The 26124-nt window shown below is 39.9% G+C and overlaps 2 protein-coding genes across 3 annotated transcripts in view; one reads left to right on the top strand and one right to left on the bottom strand.

Moving 5' to 3' along the window:
* The first annotated feature begins 36 nt into the window (after positions 1–36).
* chrna1 (cholinergic receptor, nicotinic, alpha 1 (muscle)) lies at positions 37–15920 on the top strand. Its single transcript, XM_079249278.1, has 10 exons — positions 37–251; positions 8363–8505; positions 9473–9517; positions 9805–9914; positions 9987–10182; positions 10269–10506; positions 11070–11293; positions 11410–11524; positions 11828–11952; positions 14827–15920. The coding sequence occupies exons 1-10, from the start codon at positions 197–199 to the stop codon at positions 14953–14955; spliced, it is 1380 nt and encodes a 459-aa protein (XP_079105404.1). The 5' UTR covers positions 37–196; the 3' UTR covers positions 14956–15920.
* A 140-nt stretch (positions 15921–16060) lies between these two features.
* lnpk (lunapark, ER junction formation factor) overlaps positions 16061–26124 on the bottom strand; it is a 12905-nt gene continuing 2841 nt past the window's right edge. Inside the window, exons 4-15 of one of the 2 annotated variants that reach the window (XM_079249280.1) lie at positions 25978–26028; positions 25766–25902; positions 25497–25555; positions 25029–25069; positions 24520–24603; positions 24377–24428; positions 24153–24269; positions 23855–23965; positions 22163–22268; positions 21426–21496; positions 20831–21001; positions 16061–18464 (exon numbers count right to left, since the gene is read on the bottom strand). In XM_079249280.1, the coding sequence (XP_079105406.1) occupies positions 18250–18464; positions 20831–21001; positions 21426–21496; positions 22163–22268; positions 23855–23965; positions 24153–24269; positions 24377–24428; positions 24520–24603; positions 25029–25069; positions 25497–25555; positions 25766–25902; positions 25978–26028 (1215 nt within the window). In that variant the 3' untranslated portion in view covers positions 16061–18249. The remainder of the gene's footprint in view (positions 18465–20830; positions 21002–21425; positions 21497–22162; positions 22269–23854; positions 23966–24152; positions 24270–24376; positions 24429–24519; positions 24604–25028; positions 25070–25496; positions 25556–25765; positions 25903–25977; positions 26029–26124) is intronic. The other variant, XM_079249281.1, reaches the window with a different exon arrangement.

The raw sequence follows: 26124 nt of genomic DNA, 5'->3' as shown, positions 1-26124 counted from the left end.
ACAAGAGCTCGTGCTTCACATACCAGCTGATCCACCTTCCCACTACCAAGCTAAACTCTGAAGCGACTGCTACGGCTTGACGGCACATCTTTTTCTGGTTAAACCGAGTTAACGGGTTATGTTGGAACCTCCTAGCTGGTTTAAAGCACGTTACTGAACGAATGCTGTGGATTTCGGTTCTGTTCCTGAATGAGATATGAACCTTCCCACGGTACACGTCTTGTTGGCATCGGTTCTCTGTTTATCTTCTGGTAAGTCATACTTTATCTTTATGTCATACTTTTGTCTTCAAGAGTTTTATGATAAATAAATATGCATATTTAAGGCTTTTTAAAGTGTCAAATTGTTTCCAGATATCAGATTCTTTTCTAGTCTAGTTAGGAAACGACCTCCCAGGTATATTTACATGATGAGTCACATCATCTGAGCCACATTTATCACAAGATTGTATGTGTGATCTAAACAAAGTACTTTATATGTTGGTAATTATCAGTCGCAGTGGTGTGAATATTGTACTGACCCTGAACAGTTGTGTCAAATAACGACAGTGAGAAACAGGAGACAGCTTCCTGACACACGGCCCAACAACCAAGCGACAGTTTACTCTAAGGGGAGCTCATTTAAATAAATCATTTCATGTATTTTCCGTCCTAGATAAATAAAAACTGTCTGCTATTCTCTGATCAAGGCATTTCTTTTAACAACATTTAAGTACTACATTTCAATTTTAATTTGATTCAATTCAGCTTCATTTCAACATCAGCCGTTCACAACAAAGTCATCCAAAAGACTTTTAAAGACATTCAATACACTTCGCTGAAGTCCATTTATAACCCTACTGAAAGGTAATCCATTATGAAATCCACGTTAGTCCAATTCTGAATCATCGTTTTGGTGAAAAACCAGCGTAGAAAATCATTAAATAGTTCACAAAACCAACTATGCAGTGGACCCCACCGATTCAAGAATGAGAATTTACTGATGATTTTTAGGTTTAATGGCAGTAAACAAGCAAATTCGCCGTAAAAGCTGGGAAATACACAGAAAAGTTACAATCCACACTCTTACATCCTTTACATTAAACTTAAATTTGTCAGTAAACTCATAAAATTGATTTATGTGACAAAATAAACATTCAAATAGTCCCGTTATTAACATGTTAAACATAACTTGTTCCTCTAACAAGGCGGCTGCTAATCATCAAAAGAAAAGAAAAATATATGTTCTTCTAATAAAAGCGTTAATAGAACGTTGACAGCAACAAGTGCTAAAATAAAATATTACCTTAAGAAATGACTTAGGGGTTATTGACAAACTAATTGCTCCAAATCTTTAGATTCCCTCATTGAGACAACAAAGTAGTTTTTACTTTGAAACTCAAACAATAATAAATGAAAAAGAAATTAAAAGCCTCAAATCAAGCCTTTTTGCTATTTGTTCCAGGAAAAGAGAGCAGCATATGTGAAGGCTTTCCACCCCCAACCTCATAATCATACCGCTGGAACTAAAAATCCTGAAATCTAAAACTTTCAGGTCCTGATCTCTTCATAGACAAAGACTGAGAGGCAGGAAGGAAGCAGACCAAAAAACTGCTTTGAAAAAAAGTTTGTAGAGCAATGATTAGTAAAAAATCAGAAATGTGTGATTAACTTCACTTTCCACCCTTTTATCAGCTGATGAATATGTGGATTACAAAAAAGATTAATCAAAACGCCAAGATTTCTGCAAAACAAGACATGAAGTCAAGCTGCGAACTGACACCTGGGAGCAGGTTCTGCGGTTTGGCCTTGGAGTTTACCAGAAGCATGGTTTCAGTTTAAATTTATTTCAAAAGGTTTCAATCATAAAATCTTTGCTGAACTGTGTTAAAGTCAGGTGTAACTGTGCAAGTGCCTGAATTAGTGTGGGGGTGGAACACCTAGGTGCATGCAACACTGGACCCAAATCCGTTTGGAAAGTCCAGCTGCTTTGCATCTAACTGCTGGGGAGGCTGCATGGGAACCAGCATCATGAGAAATGTACGAGACTGGCTATGTGCTGGGGATAACTGGTCAGACTGGGCTGCTGGTCCAGAGGGAAGTGCTGCTCAAGTTGCTCAACATGTTGGATAATTCTTCCCGTCCTATACACAGCAGTAAGAAACGCGGCCACTGTAACACAGGAAAGACACAGGAGGCCATTCCTGTGAACACACATTATTCTGAATCAAAACTCTAAATGATTCATTATAGTTTCCCTGAAAATAAATCATTTCTAATAAAATAAAGAAATTAAAAAAAATTTAAAAAAAGCTAAATACAAACTGCTACAAAATTAGAATTTATCTAATGTGTTAACATACCAATAACGTCTATTAATGTGCAGAACTGACGCATCCTGATGTACATGCATTCACAGCATCAACACTGTTCATCAGAACAGCATCATAACTTTCACTTTTTCAAGGCAACATTTGTTAACATAAAAATGATGTACAACTTATTTTGCACAAATTATTCTTTTACATCAAGGAAATTCTCCAAATGTCTAATAAATAATTCAGTCTGCAACATTACTTCTCATTACATTTCAGTAAAAAATGATGCGAGTGCTGGTTGGTTTATGATAAACACTAATGGCAAACTGATTCAATGGCCAGAAAAAGGTGGTAGGTGAAGATAAATGGATGTTCCCTGCAAGTCAACAGTTGGGCATTTTCTGCATCATTGCAAATGCACAATGAAAACGGAGGTCATAAAATCATTTGAAGAGCTTTGTAACTTCACGCTGATGGTAGTCAAAGCTCTAAAGTCTAATAATTTAACTAATTAACTTGTTTTCCTTCAGTAACTAAATAATTTCCTAAACCTCTACAATTCTGATACATGTTGATGTTAATTAAATTAAAAAGAGACACGAGGTGATGCTTTAACCAACTGCACATCTTTTATCTAAAAGGTGCTCAAACAAGTCCGACTTTGATGCTGCGATCCAGGTTTTCCAGAATGACAACCAAATTTAAAAAAAAAAAAAAAACCAGATTTTGTAAAATCGAATATTACAAAAACTCCCAAAAGCACTGCTTTCTATTCATTGGACCTCAATGAAAGTGAACTGAATTGATGGTAAAGTTGTCGGGCCAATACCACGGCTGTGAACCACAATGATATAACAACTTATATACTGCATCAATTCAGTAGAACACTATTCAGGCGTTTTCCAATAATCAGAGATTCTGCTGAAAAAATTATTTTGATTTGATTCAGGAGCCAGCGATCGATGTATTATATGGAACAGGAACTTCCAGTCACACCATACCACAAAAAAGCAACTGAAATATCAAAAAGCTGTTTTATCTTTGAGCTTAACCAGATGTTTAAAATAAAAGGACAAAAGAAAAGTCTAATTGCCACTTCTATTCAGTCTAATAAAATACCTTAAAGCTAATGAACAAGTTAATACAGTTCTATTCTATTCTATAATCATTTAGCAGATGCTTCTATCCAAAGCGACTTAGAGATGAGAGTGAGAACATCATAAGCAAGAAATCAAGCAGTAGAGGACATCATAAATAGCCCTAACCCTAACCACGCCCCTTTGACATACAACCCCGCCCAATATCCAGGCTGCAGCCGGGGGGATATTGGATCACTCAGGTTCTCAACCAGTAGTCTGCCAACCACCAGGGGGCAAAAGCGTGGTTAATGTGTCATTAAGCTGTCTAAATACCAAGCATGCACACCTTTTACCAGCAGCCAGTTAAGTATCGTTGGATTGGTTGGACGTTTGAGGTGGGCATAGTTAACACGGAAAAGCATGAAGCAGTACATTTTTCCTGTTGCAGATGAAACGGATTGTTTTTATTAAACAGCTGACGGAGGTGGTAAAAAATACAAACATTTTTAAAACATGTGGCATTAAAATACACGAACCCTACCACGTGCACAACCCGCCCTGCCACGGACAAAGTTGCTCAAAATATATCAAATAAGCAGCTTCATTGCGCAAAAAGCAGACATCGCCACCCACATTGATCCCTCCCAGCTTCAGACAAAGCTTCTGGTGGAGGATGGAACAAGTTTTAGACTGATGAGAACAAGTCATGTCAGGAATGGAAAATACAGCTGCATCAAAATACAGGATAAAAAATACGATATCCCTTCGTGTAATTATTTTTACAAAGGGGCGTTGCCTGCACTGTATGAAAAAATGTTGAGTGAATCACCGAAGTGGCCGATATAAGAAGTCCTATCAATGGCTGGACAGGACTGGACTGAAGGACAGCACAGAGACACTAATCATTGCAGCACAGGAGGAGGCCCTCAGCACCAGAGCGATCGAGGCCCAGATCTACCAGACCAGGCAGGATCCCAGATCTACCATACCAGGCAGGATCCCAGATCTACCATACCAGGCAGGATCCCAGGTGCAGACTATGCAAAGGAGCCCCTGAAACAATCCAGCACCTCACAGCAGGGTGCAAGATACTGGCAGGCAAAGAATACATGGAGCGCCATAACCAAGTAGCCGGCATAGTGTACAGGAACATCTGTGCAGAATATGGACTGGAGACCCCTAAGTCGCAGTGGGAAACTCCCCCCAAGGTGGTGGAGAATGAGAGGGCTAAGATCGTCTGGGACTTCCAGATCCAGACAGATGATCATGGATAAGCAGCAGAGGAAAGCCGTAGTGATTGATGTATCCATCCCCAATGATGGAAATATCAGGAAAAAGGAGAAACTGGAGAAGTACCAAGGCCTCAAGGAAGACCTGGAAAAGGCCTGGAGGTGAAAGCAACAGTAGTACCCATAGTGATGGGAGCACTGGGGGCCGTGTCCCCCACACTGGAGAAATGGCTCCAACAGATACCTGGAGAAACATCAGACACCTCTGTCCAGAAAAGACCAGTCCTAGGAACAGCTAAGATACTGCGTAGGACCCTCAAGCTCCCAGGACTCTGGTAGAGAACCCGAGCTTGAGAGACGAACAGCTCGGGTTTTCTACCTATAAAAATCCATGTTTTTCCAGACACAATGAATGATCATGATTAATAATCGTGATTACAATATGGAATCAAAATAATTGTGATTATTGTTTGGTGCAGCCCTAACTAGTAATTACACAGTTACAGACCACACTTTTGGATCTCTGCGTTTAAATTTTTTTTTTTTTTTTTTTTTTTTTAGTTGTTAAAGAAAGCAAAAATTAACAATGTGTGTTTTCTTACAAATGATTACTTTTGTTGATGTTTGGTTGGGCAGATTTCACTGAATCATTAAAATCAGCAACCGCTTTATTAGAACTATAAGTAGTTCTAATAAAGCAATTACAAAAAAATATGACATCTCTGGTTGACGTTGGTCTTGTTTCCCTACCTAACCAAAGCTTTCCCTGCAGCAGTGGATGGGTCACTTAAACTGTTGCAGACAATAAAACCAGCTGGTTTAACTTCACAGGTTACCATCAGTCAGAAACAGGAATTACATGCACGAGATGAGTGACAGCTCCAAGTGTCTCTCGTGTCCCGCTTCCCCTCTATTTTTGTGTTTGGCAATATCAAAGCATGCTAGCATGAAAGCAGACAGGGTTCAAGTAGACAGCAACAAGCACAGATAACGGCAGTCTGCCAGAGCAATGAGCATCAGCTCTGGAAGCACAACAGTCCTCATGATCTCTGGCTAAAGTCCAAAGGGAAGTTCTGATAGGAAAGAACAACTGCATTTGTGTTGTTGTGTGTGGAGTGTGTCTGTTGCTCTTATTGGCTAGATGAAACCAGACACTCGGCTACTGAGGTCAGCTTGAGAGAAGCTCACCAACAGATTCCCGAAATAACATGCAAAGGACGCGACTTGGCTCACGGCTCATATTATACCAAACTGCATGGCATGTTTTCTATGATTACAAGGCGACAGAACTGGGTTAATTCATTTTTAAGAACTGTGACCTAAGTAACAAAAACTATATAGCAACCAGATGAAGACAGATGAGGAAGAATCTAACCACAGCTCCATTTGCTTACTATGAACTGGCACATGGCGGTATTGGCGAGTGAGGAAGAGAACAAGAGGAAAGGGACAGAACAAAAGCTATTTGACTGACTTTACTTGCTGGTGAGAGCTCAGAGAAGAGGCAGGATGCAAAACAGATGCCACAGTTCAGCATTGGGGCTTTAACACCTGCCAGTTTCTGCAGTTTACTGATGTAAATGGTTATTTGAAAATATTTTACTAAATGTTAAAAAAAAGAAGAAGCAGAAGAAGAATTTGTCAGTGATGTCTGGCGAGGAAGTAGAACCTAAATGCAGGTTTCATACGAGGAAACAGACAGATGCATTAAGATAGTTTAATGAAACAAAAAGCAAATCCAGAAGCAGGTAGGGCTGCTCGATTATGAGGAAAATTATAATCACGATTATTTTGACTGAAAAGGAGATTGCGATTATTTAACACAGTTATCCAGTATTTCTAAACAACGCTGCGCGACGTGGTGTTTAGACTCCGTGTCGTGCATTATAACCGTCTAATGCACGGTTCCGAGTTGTTTAATCCACTTTTACTGCTTATATAGGAACTATTTTACGTTGGCCTGGATGTACGTTTTATACCAAACAACCGCTGTCAGGCTGCAGCGCGTTTCTCTCATTCACCTGTTAAAAGATGGCTGATCTGAACCAGCTGGTTAACGCGTTGCTATGGTAACGCCCTGTAACAGAGGGATATTACGGTGTTTAACTGGCCGAACTATGTATAGGAAAATAATGCAGCCAGTTGTCGCTGACAATGGTATAAACTATGTTTAGGTGAACTTCCACAACCTACTGCAGTTATTCTACATTGACCTGCAGCCGGAGCCGACTGAGACTGGCCGCCTGGGAGTGCTTTAGGACGGGAGAGGCTCCCGCTGCTCCTTCCTTACAGTAACTGCAGAACAATATGTGCCTTCAAGTCAGTCGCCAGAACACCAGAAAAGTCTCTAATAACTCCAGTAAAAGTTGCTAGATTTGTCGCTTTTAACAAAAAAAAGTCTCCAGATTTAGCCAGAAAGTCTCCAAGTTGGCAACAGTGTCTGAATGAAAGCAAAGCGGCTGTGGGAGGAGTTTACAGCACAGCGCTGCAACGCCAGAGACGCTCGATTAGCAGCTGAAGACAGCAGGAGAGGAAACTGCAGAGAGGAAAATAATCACACCCTTTTATTTTTATCATCGCTGAAAACTCAGATCGTACTGAGATTAAAATCCGATTAATTGTCCAGACCTAGAAGCAGGTGATACAAACTGAGGCACGACTACCAGGAAACAGGGCAGACAGACTCAACACTGCGTCAGTACAACATCATGCACTGCTCATGGAACAAAGGGAAACCAGGAGCACAAATACTGAGGCACTAATTACAAAAGAAGAAGCAGGTGTGACAATGATCCACCAAATGCAGGGTACAGGAATAAACCATTAGAATAGACCAAGGTGCAGACTACAGAGTAAAGGGCCGAAAGACATCATTTATCTTCAGACTGGTTTGACTAAACAAGGTTAGTGATATGCAAGAGCAACACACATATCAGCAATCTAAAATTAAACTGTACTTAATTAGTTATCTGCAGTTCACTTGCAGTATTTTAATCAAACAGATCATAAACTAATAGTATAATTTATGGGTTTATTAAGGCATAGATTAGCAGGTGCCTGAAACACATTTTGTAGGAAGAGGCGTAAATGCAGGTTAAATGTACTGAACTCCCACTGATCCAGACTTCATGTCAAGTGGATTGGTCAGAGCAGATTTTCCCAAACACCCGCTTAGCACCGAGATTACGCTCACGTAGGACTTACAGAGAAGGATTTGATTGCAATGCTTAGACAGCTCATGGTGCATTCAGCGGGAAGGCTTTTCACCAACATGGAATGTCAGTCACTTGAGCGCTGTTGCTGTAGATCTGTTGTATCCATCTGTCCAAGCCGCTCTTTCATCAGATAATTCCCCCCCCCTCCTCCTTGTTTTTCCTCTTTCCCTCGTGGACTGGGTCTCTGCTGCATTGAAGGGTTTGCTGGTTGTGAAGCGGAGAAATGTTTTGGGTGTGAATCACTAAGTGTAATCTGGTAACTTCAGCTGTGCTTTCAGTTCCAGTGTGGAGACGCGTTTCTCAGGACAACACATGTTGAACATCAAGCTAAAATTCAAGCAGAAAGCTTGTTTAAAATCATCTGTAGCATGTTTAATTCCACTACAACATAACCACAGCCATGTCACTTTTCCTACTTATCAACCAGTCTGACTGAACTTTACGTCCATCGTCTCTATTCTCACTTTCAAGACTAATTAAGACGATGTATGGAAACAAATGAGACTACCTAACTGAATTTTGTGTGTGCGCTATCTGCTGTAGGCCGAGTTTACTGCTCTACCGATGAGACGAGGCTGGTGACGACCCTGTTCACCGGTTACAACAAAGTGGTTCGTCCTGTTAACCACTTCAGCGAGGTTGTCGTGGTCACCGTGGGACTGCAGCTCATACAGCTTATTAGTGTGGTAAGAGCACATCAAAACAAGCCATAGCTGCCACATCTTTGTCATGTTTTTCAGGTTTATTTGTGACTTCAACAGCAAAGTAACAAAAAATTATAGTTATTGTTCATAATAGTAGCAGATAATTATTTGAAACAACTATCTGAAGGCATAAAATATGTTATACCAAAAGATAAAAATAATCTGAGGAAAGTGGTGATTCAGTGCAGAGGTGTCTCCTGACATTGACCATAATGAAGTTGTGTTTTTAACACTTTGCTCTGGAAGCCCCTGAAAACAGTTTTTCCTTCCCACAATTAGCTCGTCTTTCTTTTGTCTCGATTTAAACCAGGAAGTGACATGCAGCAAGACGTACATCCTTACCCAGAAAAGAAAATTTGCTCAGTTTTTCACAACGTTTAAAATAATTATCTGTGCGGCGAGAAGCGACTTTTGGGAAGAAAAAAAAACATCTTTTATGAAACATTTTGTTTCCTAAACAGTTCCTTTGGACATAACTTCAAATCAAAAAGTTAAAGAGCAGCCAAAAGTGTAAGCACTGAACTTTGGATGGACCCGGGATGTGAAATGGCCAAATATGTCATTTGTCTTTTTTTTTTTCTTTTTCTTATATGTATACTATTTTATGATGTATATTTTTCCATTACCCTTGTGTTTTTTTTACTGCACTAACACCTTGAAAAGCCTAACCAGGGACGGGGGCCGTAAATTAGCCAGCGGCTATAAGCCTTATGTACATGGCATTGGCCACCTAGGTGGCAATGTATACTTGTACTGTCCCTGCCAAATAAACAAATCAATAAATAAATAAATAAAATGAAAGCTGAGCACTTCATGCCCACATGTTGTCATTATGGATCTGGAAGTTGGATATGTCACGGCAGACAACAAACAAAATAAATCCCACATGTCCATATATTTTCACACCTTATTGTATTTGTGTTCACACTTTTTGTCCATTTTTCCTCAGGATGAAGTGAACCAGATTGTGACCAGTAATGTCCGTCTCAGACAGGTAAACATGAAAAACATGAGAATATGGGCTCATACTGGTTATTGTTCATGCAAGCCCCATGAATTATGTGTAAGTTAAAGCTTACGTTTTCATGACGAGTCAGCAGAGCATTTTATAATCTCATTTATCATATTTAGATGCTTTAAATGCATCTAATGAAAAAATCTCACAAATGGACAACTCGCATGGATCAAATGGTTTCTCATTTGTAATTAAAGCTCAGATAAAAATAAAACATCTCAAACCTGTCAGTTTACTTCTAGTGAGAGTTTAACTTTCCCTCTCAGCAATGGACAGATGTGAACCTGAAGTGGAATCCGGATGACTACGGTGGCATCAAGAAGATCAGAATCCCTTCAACTGACATCTGGAAACCGGATTTAGTGTTGTACAACAAGTAAAGACGTGTCCTCTGTCTCAGCTGTATGTCAAACCTACTTCATATGATGACAACGCCTCTCCCCTGCAGTGCTGACGGTGACTTCGCCATCATCCACGAAACCAAGGTTCTGCTGGAGTACACCGGCATGATCACATGGAACCCACCAGCCATCTTTAAGAGTTACTGTGAAATCATCGTCCTTCACTTCCCATTCGACCTGCAGAACTGCAGCATGAAACTGGGGACCTGGACTTACGATGGTCTGCTGGTCGCCATCAACCCAGTGAGTTCGACATTTTCAGCTTAACTTGGGAGAATTTAAAAAAATAGTTCAATTTGAATGCGAAAGCAACGATTTCTGTTTTTTAGGACAGTGATCGACCCGACCTCAGTAACTTCATGGAGTCGGGTGAATGGGTGTTAAAGGACTACAGGAGCTGGAAACACTGGGTTTACTATACCTGCTGTCCTGACACCCCGTACCTGGACATCACCTACCACTTCCTCATGCTGCGGCTGCCGCTTTATTTCATTGTCAATGTCATCATTCCCTGTATGCTGTTCTCGTTTCTCACTGGACTCGTCTTCTATCTCCCGACTGATTCTGGTACATAGATCCTGCTGTCGCTAAAATTCTACAAACTTCGGTTTGAACAGTAACTTTCATCCTACAGAACGACTGAAACAAAGCATTTTTGCTCTTTTCTGGAATATTCCATTTCTGTTTAGTAGGGGTGGAAAAATCGAATCGAAAAATTGAACATTTTTCTGCTTCCTAGTTTCAAAGTTGATTTTTTGTTAAAAAAAAAAATTTGATTTTTTCTTTTTTCAAACAAATAAAAATAATCCATTATGAGTTTTTTGTCATTTTTATTGCTTTTATTGATCTTTTTACTTCTCTTGTGGGGCGTTATAGCAGCAGAATGATGGTCTAGCTACTGGGTTGTTTTTTTCTAAATGAAATCAAGAAAAATTACGAGCAAAAAAAAAACAAGTTTTATACATTTATTTTGTTTTTAATCTACAAAAATTAGCAATATCAAAGAATTGTGAGAATCGCAATTTAAATCAAATCGGGACAAAAGTGTATCGTCACAGCCTTAGCGTTTAGTGTCTCTACAGTTTCATGGATGTGTTTTCAGAAATATCAAATGTTTTTTGTGCCTTCAGGTGAGAAGATGACTCTCTCCATCTCTGTCCTGCTGTCTCTGACTGTCTTCCTGCTGGTTATCGTGGAGCTGATCCCCTCCACTTCAAGTGCTGTTCCCCTCATAGGGAAATACATGCTCTTCACTATGGTGTTTGTCATTGCCTCCATCATCATCACAGTCATCGTCATCAACACGCATCACCGTTCGCCCAGCACACACACCATGCCCGCATGGATACGCAAGGTTCATATTTCATTTTCACTATGATAATGTAAGAAATGCAGCTTCTGTTTTAGAAGTGACTCACAGAGTCAGCTTGAAAGGAGTTAAAATTGCTCTTTTTTCTGTTTACATCTCAGGTCTTCATCGAAACCATTCCCAACATGATGTTCTTCTCAACAATGAAGCGTCCCAGTCAGGAGATCCGGCAGAAGAGACTGTTCCCTACGGACATGGACATCTCTGACATCTCAGGCAAAATACACCCCACTAAACACTGCCACACCAGACACGCCAAGCATGTTCTGGGAAGAAAGTCAGATATTTTAAAACTGCACATGTGTTTATGGCACATGCAGGTGCTACTATCAGTGGACAGACTGACCCGAGCAGTGAAAATAAAAACTGACACACAAGTCCCAACATGCTCTTTTAGACATAATCTATAATGTCCAAATAAAACAAATTTAATAAAAGAAATAAATGTGTAGTAAGTGAAGGTCACTCAAAATCTGTGCTCTTTGGCAACAATGCAGCGACTTGCTGTCTTATCTACAGGTAACCCAACCCCCACCAGCGTCACCTACCAGTCTCCTATCATCAAAAACCCTGATGTCCGCAGTGCAATCGAGGGGGTGAAGTACATCGCTGAGACCATGAAATCAGACGAGGAATCAAACAATGTAAGAACATCTGCAGACTGTATCACTGTGTACAACTTCAGCTGGCCAGAGGGCTCATTCATGGTCCAAGACTCTAAAACCAGGAGTCCAGACAAGCAGGTTCAGTACCGACCACCAAGATTTTTTTTTGTTTGTTTGTTTTTCTGTGAAATACAAAAGGTTTGGCACATTTTCAGTTTTTGTAAATAAGTCAAGTGAAGGAAAAAAAAGATTTTTAAAAAAATTAAACAATGACTTTTTATGCAAACACCATAGACTGTATATAAAGAGATGGACGTAGCTCCATGACATCACCCATAGGTTTCTGAAGAGCTGATTTGAAGCTTGGTGGGCGGTTTCTACCATCGCCATCTTGGCAGGGGCATGCGTGTCGTCTCACCCGGAAAATACAAATATGGGCAAAGAGGTGGAGCTGAGAGGGGAGCCATGTCATGGTGGATGATTGACATCGAGCAAATTCCGACCTGTCTGTAGCAAAGAGCTAACCGAGCTAACCCGGAGATAACAGGAGCTAACCAGCTAACGGAGGTAAGCGGGCTAAAGCTAAGTCACGTTGTTAACTGGCTAAAAACCACAGTTGTTCCACGTTCTTCTGACTTGAAGCCAGAGATTGGTACCTGTCAATCAAAAGGACACGCCCCTAAATTTGCTGAACTTCGAGATTAAATTACTTTTAAATGGGCGAGTTAGAAAAAAATTCACTCCCCCCACAGTTGTCATGAAGGTAAACCTGCCTATTAAATCTAAAATGGAGTTTTAAACCAGTCTGTAAACATGTTTATTCCTGCTGTAAACATGTTTATTTCTGCTGTGAAGTTGGTCTTTTTAACATGGGAGTCTTTGGGGATTTGCTTCGTTTTGCAACCCCCAGTGGATGAAGGGGAACTGCAGTTTTATGCACTTCTGCATTGGTTTTTAACAGCAGATGGATCCGTCCATCTTTCTTATACAGTCTATGGCCTGACATCAGCCTGACATCAGAGCACCGAGCTCATGACAAGCCAGAAAGATGTGATAAAACTACAAGCCCTGGAAGCGCATGAACAGGGTCTCTAATGAGGACGGATTCCTGATCACAGACAGGAGTATCTGATCAAGCTTTAAAAGATTTACACGGTGAAGCTTTTTAGATCTCCTGCGTCCAGGAGTTCCGATCATATCTGTCAAATCCAAAACCTAACTTTAAGTTGACTGGTGTGACGTCACAAAATGCAGAGGAATATGGATTCAATATAAATAATTTGCGCCTGTAAATTAATGTTTGCAAACAATTTCAGAGTTTATGTTTATAAATCAAGTTTCCAGTCTTGTTTTGTCTGCGGACAGGACGTTGTATGTATATAAAAAAAAAAAAAACTTATTTTCGGGCTTTTTTTTTTTTTTTTTTTTTTTTCTTAACAAAACTTTATTTACAAATATAAACTCTAAGATGAGTCATTTGCATATTTATAACTGCTAACTTTTCATGACCTTGTATCGAGCTCATAGAGGAACTTATATGTATTTTTCTCGGAAACAAAATAAGGAACAAAACGGAATGTTTCCCCTTACCAGAATGAAATGAAGCAAAGTTTCCCTCCATCCATCTCACCACGTTATCTGTCTCGTTCCTTTATTCCGTTTCCATGTGGGAAAAGCATTTAAACTCCGTTTGATATTTTCCATATTTCCCTCCTGTTAATCGTGTGCGCAGGCGCAGACATCGCAACTTGCAACACCTGAGTTACTTACGTTGCATACTGCTTAATGCGCATGCGCATCTGTGTGGCGAAACTCTACTTTACTTTATTTTTTATTCTTTATTCCAAACACATCGGTCAATATCAGCAATCTTTTGTAATGTTTTTGGGGGGTTAAGGTTTAGGAAACATCTTATGTTAGGTTTAACTGGTATAATACAAAGAAGCCAAAAGCGACCGATAAACCTAAAAATGTGAACTTCTGGTTTACAAATCATACTTCTGGGACTGAGTTACCCGGAAGTAAACAAGTGCAATCAGGGTGCAAATGGCCTCCAAAAATGGTGAATTTCCCCCGGTCACCACTAGTTTAGTGGTGTAATGTGGGAACATGAGAAAAAACTGCTAGAATATAATTCAGTCTTATTTATTGTGAGGCCTCCTGGCTGATAAAGTTCAGGATCTGACCAACAGGAATACTTAGATTTTATGTTGTTTGCACAGATGAAACCTGTAAAACACGCTGGTAGCCAGCCTTGGTACCTCTGACAAGGAGGTTTTGTTTTGCCAGCATTTATCAAGCTGTTTGTTGGCAACTTTAGTAAAACCTCCTGGTCTACGTTACATTCTGTTCAAGTTTGGGAATGGAGAGTTTTAAGGATTCTTTATCATGGCGAGATTTTCAGTATATATTCATAAAACTCCACAACAAATGGTGGAAAAACCAGGAGAAATTCCCAACAGATTTTACAAGATATCAAAGATAACTCTGGATCCTGGTAACATATCATCCAGAACAGGAACAAACAGGAGGATCTTTCATGACTGCAAGAAAACAAAGATATAAACATACCACAAACACCACAATAGCCAAGACACTGCTTGGACTCATTATCAATGCATCTGAAATCTGAATGTTGGACCGGAAGATGAGCCAGGTGGAAATGAACTGACTGGAGGAAGTGCTTTTCTAGTTATCTACGTTGTTCCCCTTGTCTCCAGACTCTTAACCAAGCAAAAGTGCAAAATGTGCAAAATCTTGACATCTCCTGTAATAAGCATAATTTCCGAAACCTGAAAGAAAAAATGTTTCTAATAGTATAAAGGTTTACTTTGATGACTCTATATTTAGTAAGAGTTTCTAACACATACACTGGTGAACATATGAAATGAAAGGTTTTCCATGTTGATGCAGGCCGCGGAGGAATGGAAGTTTGTTGCCATGGTTTTGGATCACATCCTGCTGTGCGTGTTCATGGCCGTGTGCATCATCGGGACGCTTGCTGTGTTTGCTGGGAGACTCATCGAGCTCAACATGCTGTAAACGGAGAACATCTGACTTGATGGCGCATCATCAGTGAACTGATTCAGACTAGTTTTCCCCATTGTGCCATTGCTCTTGTGTTACATTTAACTGTGTGTTTGTGTATTTACTAAAATGGAAAATTCAAAAACAGTGACTCAGACTGACGGGTCTCTTGATCTGAATGGGTCATACTTGAAGCTTTTCTAGTTTCTAACATTTTTCTATTGATTTTCTACTCTTTGTGATTGCCCACGTCACTCTGGTGGACAGTTAGTGCATTATATCACCCTCCAAGCCAGAAAAACTAGAATGAATGTGCTTGTATATTTTAAGCAGCTTTATGACAAAGTGCAGGCAAAATACTTTCCTGTTGAAGTTTTATTGATTGGTATTGCCTGATACTTTTTGACTTTCAAGTTTTCTTTATGGGTTGAAGTCCTTGGATTTGCGTTGTTTGAAGGGAAGACTGTCTGAAAATCTGAATACGAATGAAGTCTTAGTTGTAAGAGACTCTTTCATTAACTCAATATTTTCTTGTCCAAGGAATTTACGCCAGTAACTTTATTACTGACAGTGAAGTATTTATTTGGATAAAATACAGCTTTTGTTGTCATTTGCATAGTAAATACAAGTGATATATATATATATATATATATATATATATATATATATATATATATATATATATATATATATGCACACACTGTAGATATACATATATATATACACCTGGACAACTCCATTGGGTGGAAAATGTAAGTATCAAAGCTGCACTGTTGCTGCTTGTGTTTCAACAGGCTAAAAGCAACTTTATTTATTTCGCAGCTTTACTTAGAACATGACCACACATTTACAGTCCAATGACGCAGCTGAATAATCTTTTATAACAATTATTTCAGATGTGGAACAGATGAAAAAAATAAATAGCTAAATCAACCATTTGTGTGCACACTGTTTGATCTTTATAGCAACATTTACTGCCTTCAATGTCTTCTCTTTTCTCCTAAATCTGACTGCCAAATGTAAATCAGACTTTTATACAACTGGTGGACAAACAGCTTGATGAGAGAGCTCAACTGAAAAGGCACTAAAAGATTTTTGGAAATCAACTACTGCCCATCTGTGTTGCTGAAAAACTTTATTAGCTGTGCCATGCACATGGACAATGACAAACAGCACAGGGAGACATGCAAGTGTTCCATCTAGCAAAGAAAAGAGACCTACAAACTCAGAGCAACATGTTCATGTGACAACTTAGAGACTTTAAAATGGAACTGAAATATTGAATGGATTTTCAGTCCAAGCAGCGTTCAGGTAACCACACATCGGTCAGCAGGTGTTGGCAGCATGCTGGAACGTCGGAACCTAAACTCTGAAGGAGACAGCTGTTATGAAGACAGGAGGCTCCCAGTTCATGTGCTAAAGCTTTGCTTCTGACGTTGTTGAGACAAAATCAGAAAGCAAACTTTGACTAAATTCCTGTTACTGTAATTGACAACTGATCGTACACACCAAAAGAATGAAAATCCACAACTAACACACAGCGTTGACACAGCCGACCAGCAGTTAACAAGGCACATGTTATGTTGGCATCACATACTTACAAAGAGCAGTTAAAACAAGAGAAAACTGAAAATACCTCATATAGATAATCTACAGCAACTTCAAATCTATAGAAGCCAAATCAAGTCATTTATCGTCAGGAGCATTCTGGCAGCTACACGTTACTCTCCTAAATGTTTAAAATCAGTGCAGCAGTAACTAAAAGACAACATGGCCACATAAATAAATAAACAGTGCAAAAGCAAATATGAAACATAACAATAACAGCGTTGCATTTGGCAAATTGTCATCATAATGATGACAGTGTTGGAGAATAATCAGTGGGATGTAAACTGGCAGTTTTAGCCCCAGTATGCCCACCGTCACCATACCTCACCAACACAAACGTTTTCATTAGAATAAGTCCACTTCATCGGACCAATGCCATCATACAGATTCTGATAACAAACAATAACTTAACCTACATTTATAGTTTTACTTTCCTTCCCAGTAAATCTGACGAAAGCTGCTGAGGAAAACGAAGTGTAGAATAATTTCAACACCTGGCTGTAAATACTTTAAAATAAAAAAGCTGATGCTGAAACATACCTTTGCTTGACAAACAAGCTTCTTAGTTTTTCACCTGACCGCTGATCTGAGGGTTTTCCCAAACTTCTGACCTATAACAGAGCATCCATATCTCCAAAGATCCTCAGTACAACAGGAGGCAGTGTGCATAGCAAATACTGCTGCAAGCTGCCGTGAAAACAAAAGGAAAGAACATATTTTACTCACTAACTGTACACAAACTGGACTTAACTTTGCTAATTCTGCTACGTCTTCTTTTGAACAGGTGGATTAAATTTAGCCTTGGTGACAAAAAAAAACTTGCTTTCACACTTTAAAAATGAGTGCATGTAATTTCTCTTTCAGAGAGCAGACCTTTGGGCAGATGGCGTCATGCTGACTTTCCCTCGGAGCAGACCTCACTGCACAGTCAGGGAAACAAAACCTCTGCTTTCCCTGGTAGTCCATGCAGCAGGTCTGGGATGAGCTGCTCAAACGTTATGAAAAATAATTTAAAATCTGCACATGCATCATTTAAAAACATGAGTATAACTAAGTTATAAAAGCTTGATGCTAAACTCTTGCATGGGGAGTTAGAAGATATGAGAAAAGGTGAAAAAGCAACTAATGTTGTAGTTATATGCATATGCTGTAAACACAACTGCTTACGTTCCCATTCACAAAGAGGTTGTGTGAAAATGCACTTTGTGCCTCGTGTTTTACAGATGTTTATATTTATATAAATAATAATAAACCAACTGTAAGTTCACCCAGTTCTGGTTCCACCCCACATTTAGAGCTGCAGATGCTGTGAAGGCCCAGCCATAGGTAAACCTACTGTTCAATCTGAGACGAACCTTTTCATTAACATCTTACACAGCTTCCGGCTACTTAAACCTAAAAGTACTTTATAGTGTAAATCACAGAATATTAAACTATGTCAGTTTATCTGTTGCCAGCTATGGATCAATATTACCAACAAAAAAAAAAAAAAAAACAGCCTTAAGATTAAAACTACATTCATCTATTTGATAACTCCCAGAGAAACAATCCAGCTGTTAACAGCAGGTCATGTTGGCATTATTTCACGCAACACATCTGGACAGCAGCTGCTGCTGATGACAACATCTGTCCGTCAACATTGCTTTCAAAAGGCAGACACGTCTCTCAGCTGGACAGAAGCGTCTCTGGTCCTCCTCTTCACTACGACGGCAGAGATTCAGTCTCGCAGGCGTTGTTGCGACTCTGCTCCAGTTCCTCTTCTGCTTCCTGTTGCTGAACAAGCTCTTCCTCCTCTGCCACCGCCTCCTTCTCCTCTTCCTCCTCTTCTTCCTTCTCCTCCTGCTGCTTCTCCTCTGATTGGCTCTCACTCTCCATTTCTCTGGTAGGTGCTTCATCTTCTTCCATCTCTTTTTCATCTGTAGGTTTGACACCGAAGTGAGACTTGTTTAGAACACAAACAGACGTAACAGCTGGAACGGCTGAGATAGAAAGTATGTAGTAATAAAAAATAAAAAAAACCTGCAGTAAAGCAATGATTGGTTTTTGTGAGGTAAAAATCAGTGATGTGAATATTAGTAACATTCTTTTCTGATGTGGTTTGTTTGCATGCAATGTAAGAGACTTTGTAGACATGGCCAAGAATTCCCCTTTTCCCCCCCATTCACCCAAATTTTTAGAAAAATTGTCTGAATATTGTCTTTGTGGGGAAAATAATCATTAATTGACAAATCAACAGCTGCGATTTAAACACACACAGAGGATAAATCAAGATCATCCATTTTTGGCCCAGAACATTTGGTTTGATTCAATCTAAATTTGTTCCAGCACAGAAAATGACGGCATGTCAACACTGCATCGAGATGAAGACCTGATCCTCTTCGAGATTATTATGTCACAGGGATGGAGCAGTGATCACATGACCCAACTCACCTGCTGAAGACAGGTGTAAATGCAGCTCTTTGGACTTTAAAGGCCAGAGTGGCTCTACAGATTGTTGGGATTTAAATAAACAACAATAGAAAATAATCTGTTGTCGAGATTGGACTAAAATTTATAATAAATTAAAGACTTTAGTCGCCAGTTGGAACATATCAAAGCAGAAACAAACTTCTATCTTAACCTTTGTCTGAGAGGAAACTCTTAAAGAGACTAATCTTATGGAGCTCTGATGTTTACATCCAAATGGGACAACATAAAAATATAACCATGCACAAAATAATTAAAGTCTTTGTTTTACATTTTCTACATAAACTTAATCCGACTAGACCAACCTGATCTGAGCCAAAGTGGTCATTTTCATACGTAATGTCTAAAACCTGCTAAAACGATCACCTTTAAAGGTAATAAACCAACTTTAGAACACAGGAGCCTCAGTCACTCTCTAAACTTATCCTGACTATCTGATCCAGGTCTAGTCATATGACTTCCACTGTCCGCCAACAACCGAAGGCTGTCTCAGTGTGATTAGCAGCAGCAGTATGGAAAGGGACAGGATTGTGGTCTACATTGTTATGAATCTACTGCAGTGACGACCGGCCCATTTGGAAGGAAATCAGATGAATTAAAAGTTAAAATTATGCCAGATTGGACGGAGCATGAGAGAACCTGGACTCTGCAGGGGTCGGCTCTCAGGACTCTTTGGTTTCTGCTGGATCCTGAAACAGTGGACCAAATTCCGTGGAGTTGGCACTTTGGCTAGAGGCAAGATCACACTGTTAAACTTTCTGGTCACTGATGCTGCAGTGGAACTCGTGTTAATGTTAATAGCCATGTGTGCTGCTTGTTCATGGGAGGGAAAGCATGCTTGTCTGTTTGCTGTTCACTTGGCATTAAGAAAAGTGAAGATCTTCAATAATTCTGTACCAGAAAAACAATCAAATTCATCATGGCAGCAGTTCATATGAGAGGAAATTCAGTTAGTACTGAGATAATATGACAAAAAGCAAGAAGTTTGAGTAGATCTAAGACATTTCAGGGCAACAAGATGAACCAGTGAACAATATCTTGTAGAAATATAGATACTAATTTACTAAGCTGGCATAAAGCTGAAAGAAAAAGATCATTGAACTAAGAAACACTGAACAGGAACAGTTAGGACATGGAGTAAGTAAACATGGACAGCAGCGTGGAAGTGACAGAATGTGTGCTTGTATAACATATACAAACTACATCTCTCAGGCCCTGTTTACACCACAACATTTCCATGGAAGACACTAAACTCATTTCCTTTGTGTATTTGGGGGGAAAAATGTAAAAGTTTTTGTAATGACAACTGTCTGTGCAGGGGAAAAACACCAGAAACAATGTAGTGCACATGCCAGGCCTCTAGAGGGCAGTGCAGCTTTAGAAAGACACTCCCAGCTGTGCACGGTCTCTTCATGAACACAACAGAAGTGATGCATGCTCCCTGTTAGTTATCCGCAACCTGCGGCTCTAAATGTTCCACCAGGCTTTGCTTCTACAGACCGAACGAATTAAAAAGAAGCAGCTTTACAAACATGAAACCGAGATCCGCCATGTTGTTGTACGTTTCGCAGGTTAAACAGGGCCTGACTGCACAAGTGCAGGAAGATGTGAAAGACGTCACTGTCGCCAGAGATTCAGATCCAGTTCACATGGACAGGACAAACTTCACCCTGTTGTTTTAACTCTGTAACCATGTAAACAAGATGCCAGAGCACAAACAAACTCAGCGTTTTAGCGTAAACAGAGCCTCAATTTTATTCTTTCATTGTCTCATTCAGACCGGAGGCTGATGTGTGAAGTGTGTGTGTTCCCGTACCTCCAGAGGGGGGGGCACTCTCCTCCGTCTCTGTTCCAGAACGCTGTGATGGTCCAGGGGAATGCGACTCCGCTCTGAGTCGCCGCTCATAGCTAAACTCTGGAAGTCTTGGAGCCTGGGGTCGCGTCTTCCTTGCCGGGTTCAAAAAGTAGCAATACGCACAACGAAAGGCTGGTGGGAGACAGGAAGAGAGGGAGGAGAGGAAACATTGCTGAAGAGAATTAAAAAAGGGAAAAATACATCATTGTAACAATTATGCAACATACCAACATGCTTTTTAGCAGCATGGAAAGTTCAGTTTATATTCTATTCTACAGTCATTTCTTTTGTTTACTCCCTTCCCACCCCATAAAATCACCTATGTTATAATACAAAAAATGAACACCATAAAGTTTGTTGCAAAGAACTGGGCTAGGTTCTCCAACTTTCCTACAAATATTGCTAAACTAAGTGTTGAAGTGCTCCTTGAAGAGCTGAGTCTTCAGCTGGGTCTTAAAAGCAGACAGGGACTCTGCTGTTGGACAAACGGTAGCAAAACGGTTTTTCTGCAACTGCATTAGTGCTTAAAATAACACTGCAGTGCGTCTGATCTTACCTAAATACTCAAATTCTTCTTTCAGAGCCATGCCGTTGTGAGAAAAACACTGCTGGCAGATCAACGCGTATCTGCAGGAAACGAAAAGGAGACGCAGGAATTAGAAAGAAAGGAAACCGTTTGATGCAATAAATCTGTGATGTTCTGAGAATTTGCTCAACAATCTGCCTCCAACACTTCAGCTTTTTTTGTGCCATTAAATTAAGCTGTTATTTTATTTCATTTTTAAGATAAACAACTTTTTTTTATCATTCCTATTTGATTACCAGTATGTATTTGTAAGTTCAGTAGTTTATAACAGCAGGTGGTATCGTTGTACCGTTTAGTGGAACTTAAACTCCAGTCCAAGACAAAGTGAGGAATGCGGTTGCACACTGCCTCCTAATCAGCTGCTGGTTCATTGAGTCTTTTTTCACCATTGAAATGGTAAAAAAAAACCAAAAACAATCAAGGATGTATTGGAAGCTCATTTTTCTTCTTTTCTCGTATGCAATGCAGGAAAGTACATATTTGGCAGCTGGGTTTGATTACTCCACATCATGTTCACATGCAGCTGCTGGGTTTAGACAAAGAAGTTAGTTCTACAAGTAGATATGCTGATTTTTGTGCTTTCACTTCCTTCAAAATAAGTAAATACAATCTGGCAACACAGCTGAACACATCCTTGAAGAGGACTGTAAAATGTATGAATGTGGGAAAAGATTTCCAGCAGATTCCATGATGAGAAGAGTCTTCACCTGTTCTGTGGTCCATCTCCTACTAGGTATTCTATGACCCTGTCCATTGCTCCCCTGTCTTTGGGCAGAATGGGTCTCGCTAATGGAGGACCTGGGGGATGCATACCTGCAAACAATCCCACACACACAAAAATAAAGTGAGATGTAGATGGTAATGAATGGTAATCTGGTGCGTTTCATATTTGCATCACAGGGTTTTGAACCATTTACAAACCTCAACATGACTGTTGCTGTCTTAACGTTTGTAGGCAAAAGGTAAATATTCAGATTATAAGCAACTGTTGAAATGCACCTAAAACCTTTGAAACTGGGGTGGGGGTTAAGTCTGACAGAAATATGGTCAACACAAGGCCGCTCGGATTTGATGCAGCTCCATGTTCTGGTCTGAAACGGTGGAAACAAGCCGTCCGGCAGAATCCACGAGATGAGCAAGTTTTCTTCTCCGTTTTGTCACGACAAATATGACACGCAGGACATATTACAATTAGGGCTGCTTGATTATGGCAAAAATTATAATCACGATTATTTTGACTGAAATTGAGATCTCGATTATTTACCACCATTATCCTTTTATCTTTAACAACATGAATTTTTTTTTTAACATTAAACCGTGACTTTTAAAAAAATGTCTTTAGGATTCCATATATTTTAGAAGATAAACAAATAACATGAAGCTTTGTCTTGACAAAATGCAAATACTGATGTAAAATGAATAGATAAATATAAGTAAGGATTAAACAACGCTGCGCGACGTGGTGTTCTTGACTCGGCGTCATGTGTTATATCTGTCCAATGTACGGTTACGAGTTGTTTAATCAGCTTATGCCATGGTCCCACACAGTAAATATTTAAGATGTATTTCTTTTTTTACAACATTTGCTGAAGTATAGAAACTATTTTACGTCGGCCTGGATGTATGTTTTATACCAAACAACCGCTGTCAGGCTGCAGCGCGTTTCTCTCATTCACCTGTTAAAAGACGGCTGATCTGAACCAGCTGGTTAACGCGTTGCTATGGTAACGCCCTGTAACAGAGGGATATTACGGTGTTTAACTGGCCGAACTATGTATAGGAAAATAATGCAGCCAGTTGTCACTGAAAATGGTATAAACTATGTTTAGGTGAACTTCCACAACCTACTGCAGTTATTCTACATTGACCTGCAGCCGGAGCCGACTGAGACTGGCCGCCTGGGAGTGCTTTAGGACGGGAGAGGCTCCCGCTGCTCCTTCCTTACAGTAACTGCAGAACAATATGTGCCTTCAAGTCAGTCGCCAAAACACCAGAAACGTCTCTAATAACTCCAGTAAAAGCTGCTAGATTTGTCGCTTTTAACAAAAAAAGTCTCCAGATTTAGCCAGAAAGTCTCCAAGTTGGCAACAGTGTCTGAATGAAAGCAAAGCGGCTGTGGGAGGAGTTTACAGCACAGCGCTGCAACGCCAGAGACGCTCGATTAGCAGCTGAAGACAGCAGGAGAGGAAACTGCAGAGAGAAATAATCACACCCTTTTATTTTTATCATCGTTGGAAACTCAGAGCGTACTGAGATTAAAATCTGATTAATCGTCCAGCTCTAACTACAATCAGAGAGTAGTCTAGTAGATGCATCCATAATGGTTTTATAATCGTATCCAAATCATAATTCAATCAAATCATAATGCGCCTAAAGATTCCTACCATAAGTGAACCTACCTACACCCGGTATAGGGGAGCAGGGGGTCCTCGGTACAGCTCCCTGGGGGACAGATCCCAAAGGTGTTGACTTCTCAGGTGGTCCTCCTGGAGCTGAGAGAGGAACATGTTCTGTTGGAAAAGCAACACCGGGTAAAGAGACAACACAGAGTCTAAAAATACCCGGTCAGAGGAAACACGTCTCGCCGTTAACACCGCATGACCACCGTTTAGGTTGAATAATCTCTTTATGAGGAGATTCCAAGTGTAATGTCTACAAAAAACACTTCATGGCCAATATCTTAATGTGTCCCCTTACCTACAGGTGTACCCCCTGGTCCCAGCACGGGCCGTGCTCCTGGTTGGGGGGTCATTACCATTGGAGGTGGGGTACCCATCGGCATGGGTCTCATTGCTGCCCCCCTCTGGCGAATCTCTGCATAAAACAGGAACCAGTTTAAAAACATCTCGAACATTTTGACGGACATGTTCTTCTAAGAGAAGTTTTCAGCTGCAGCTTCAGATTGCCACGGTGTCCTGTACCTTGACCTGGTCTGGGAGTCATCTGAGCTCGCACCGGCGTTGACTCCAGTTCCTACAGCACAACAAACATGGAAATGACAGAAAGCTAAGAAAACAGCTAAAGAAACAAAGATAAAACGACGAACCGGGGCAAAAGAACTCACAGCTTTCTTTTTGGCTTCAGGATCGAAACGTTCCAGAATCAACTTGGCGTTTTTGTACGTCTCTGTTTCCATCACTTCCTCCAGCTGGGAACAAAGCGGAGAAACTTTCAGCAGGAAATGCAGAATTAAAGTCTTTTCCTGGTTAAAGCATGAAGTAAAGATAGAAATAAAAAGGCAGGAGTGATTCTTCTTCATCCATCACAGCTTGTGAATTTATAGAAAACATTACATGATCCGCAGCATAACGTTGTACTGTGTCATTAGCATTATGAAATGTTTTCTAGATCTAAAAAGAGATAAGTGTAGGAATGGTTCATTGATATGATCAGTGCTGTTAACTCCATCATTGAATTGATGTGGCGACTGTATGTAAATATATGCATTGTTACACCCCATGCTGAAGAAAGGAGGAGAAAAAGAAGCAGACAAGAAAAATGGTGAAGAAGAGAAAAGTAAAACTCTCTGAACTCCCTGCACGGTTTAATTACTGTGAATGACACCAAACTTACTTTCTTTTTCTTGGCAGCTTTTAACTCTTCAAGTTTATCATCTAATAAAAAAGATTCAAACACAATTTTTAGTCAACAAGCTGCATTCTGCTTCACTTTCATCCATTCTTGTGCAAAAAAAAAAAAAAAGAAAAAAGAAATCCACCAACTTCGCCTTTTTTTCCTAACAGCAGATGACAGAAAACATTGACAAGAATTTGTTTTATATTAAATTACATTTTCTATAATCACCTTGTCCTGAATTCTCTAGTAGTAATAAAATAACATTTTCATCTGTTGCATGTTTTATTGTCATCAGATAAACGTTTAATACTCTAACAGTACATGTGACAGCTGATATATTAATAAGAAGCAGAAGAATATGTGACCTGCCAAACGAGAAGCTATTCTCTAAAAAAAAAAAAAATTCATCCAACCATCATAAAACTTTGTTATTTGAGGACTTCACTTAAAGAAAAGCTGACTTACTGTTTCTTTCAGTGCGTTTGGAAAAGAGGAAAATCAGCAGCTTCCTGATGAACCACACACTGAAGAAGACACAGAAAAACATGCAAAACACTGAAACAAAGATGTTCTTCATCATTAACTTCAGATTAAAACTTAATGTACATAATTAACATCATGCAAAGAGCAAACTGGGCACAATATGATTATTTTAAAATGCCAAATCTCTCTGTTTAAATGACACATCTATATTTAGGAGATAGTTGGGATTGATCATGAAAAACAACACTCACAGTACAGGATATAAAAAGAAAGGCAGGGCCAATGCTAGTCTCTGCAGCCATTCGTCAGGAAGGTAGAGACAGTAGACGGTCAGAGAGGTCAACAGGTAAAGGACAGATGAGTAGAGAAGCAACCGGCCGACCCACAGCTGCAGACAGATACAAACATGATCATGAGATTACAGATAAGGTCCAGATGCTGGACCTGTGGTTGATGACTTCACCTTTTGCAGACGCTGATTTTTGGCTCTAAACTCCTCAAGCTCTTTAATCTCCTGGAAAGAGATAAAGTTCAATGTAAATCAAAAGGCAAACTAAATCTGAATAAAAATAAAACCAACTGGGAATTCTACATCAGGTCTTCGCTTACG

Source organism: Telmatherina bonti (genome assembly GCF_933228915.1).
Source record: "Telmatherina bonti genome assembly, chromosome: 11".
Classification (NCBI taxonomy): Eukaryota; Metazoa; Chordata; class Actinopteri; order Atheriniformes; family Telmatherinidae; genus Telmatherina; species Telmatherina bonti.
Note: the sequence above shows the minus strand (reverse complement) of the source record. Positions and strands in the feature narration are given on the sequence as shown.

Bases quoted from the DNA above. Each gene is read 5' to 3' on its own strand.
- chrna1 (XM_079249278.1), top strand. From the start codon at position 197: ATGAACCTTCCCACGGTACACGTCTTGTTGGCATCGGTTCTCTGTTTA. The intron at 10,507-11,069 runs GTACATAGATCC...TTGTGCCTTCAG, and splicing joins CTATCTCCCGACTGATTCTG to GTGAGAAGATGACTCTCTCC. The intron at 11,294-11,409 runs GTTCATATTTCA...TTTACATCTCAG, and splicing joins TGCCCGCATGGATACGCAAG to GTCTTCATCGAAACCATTCC.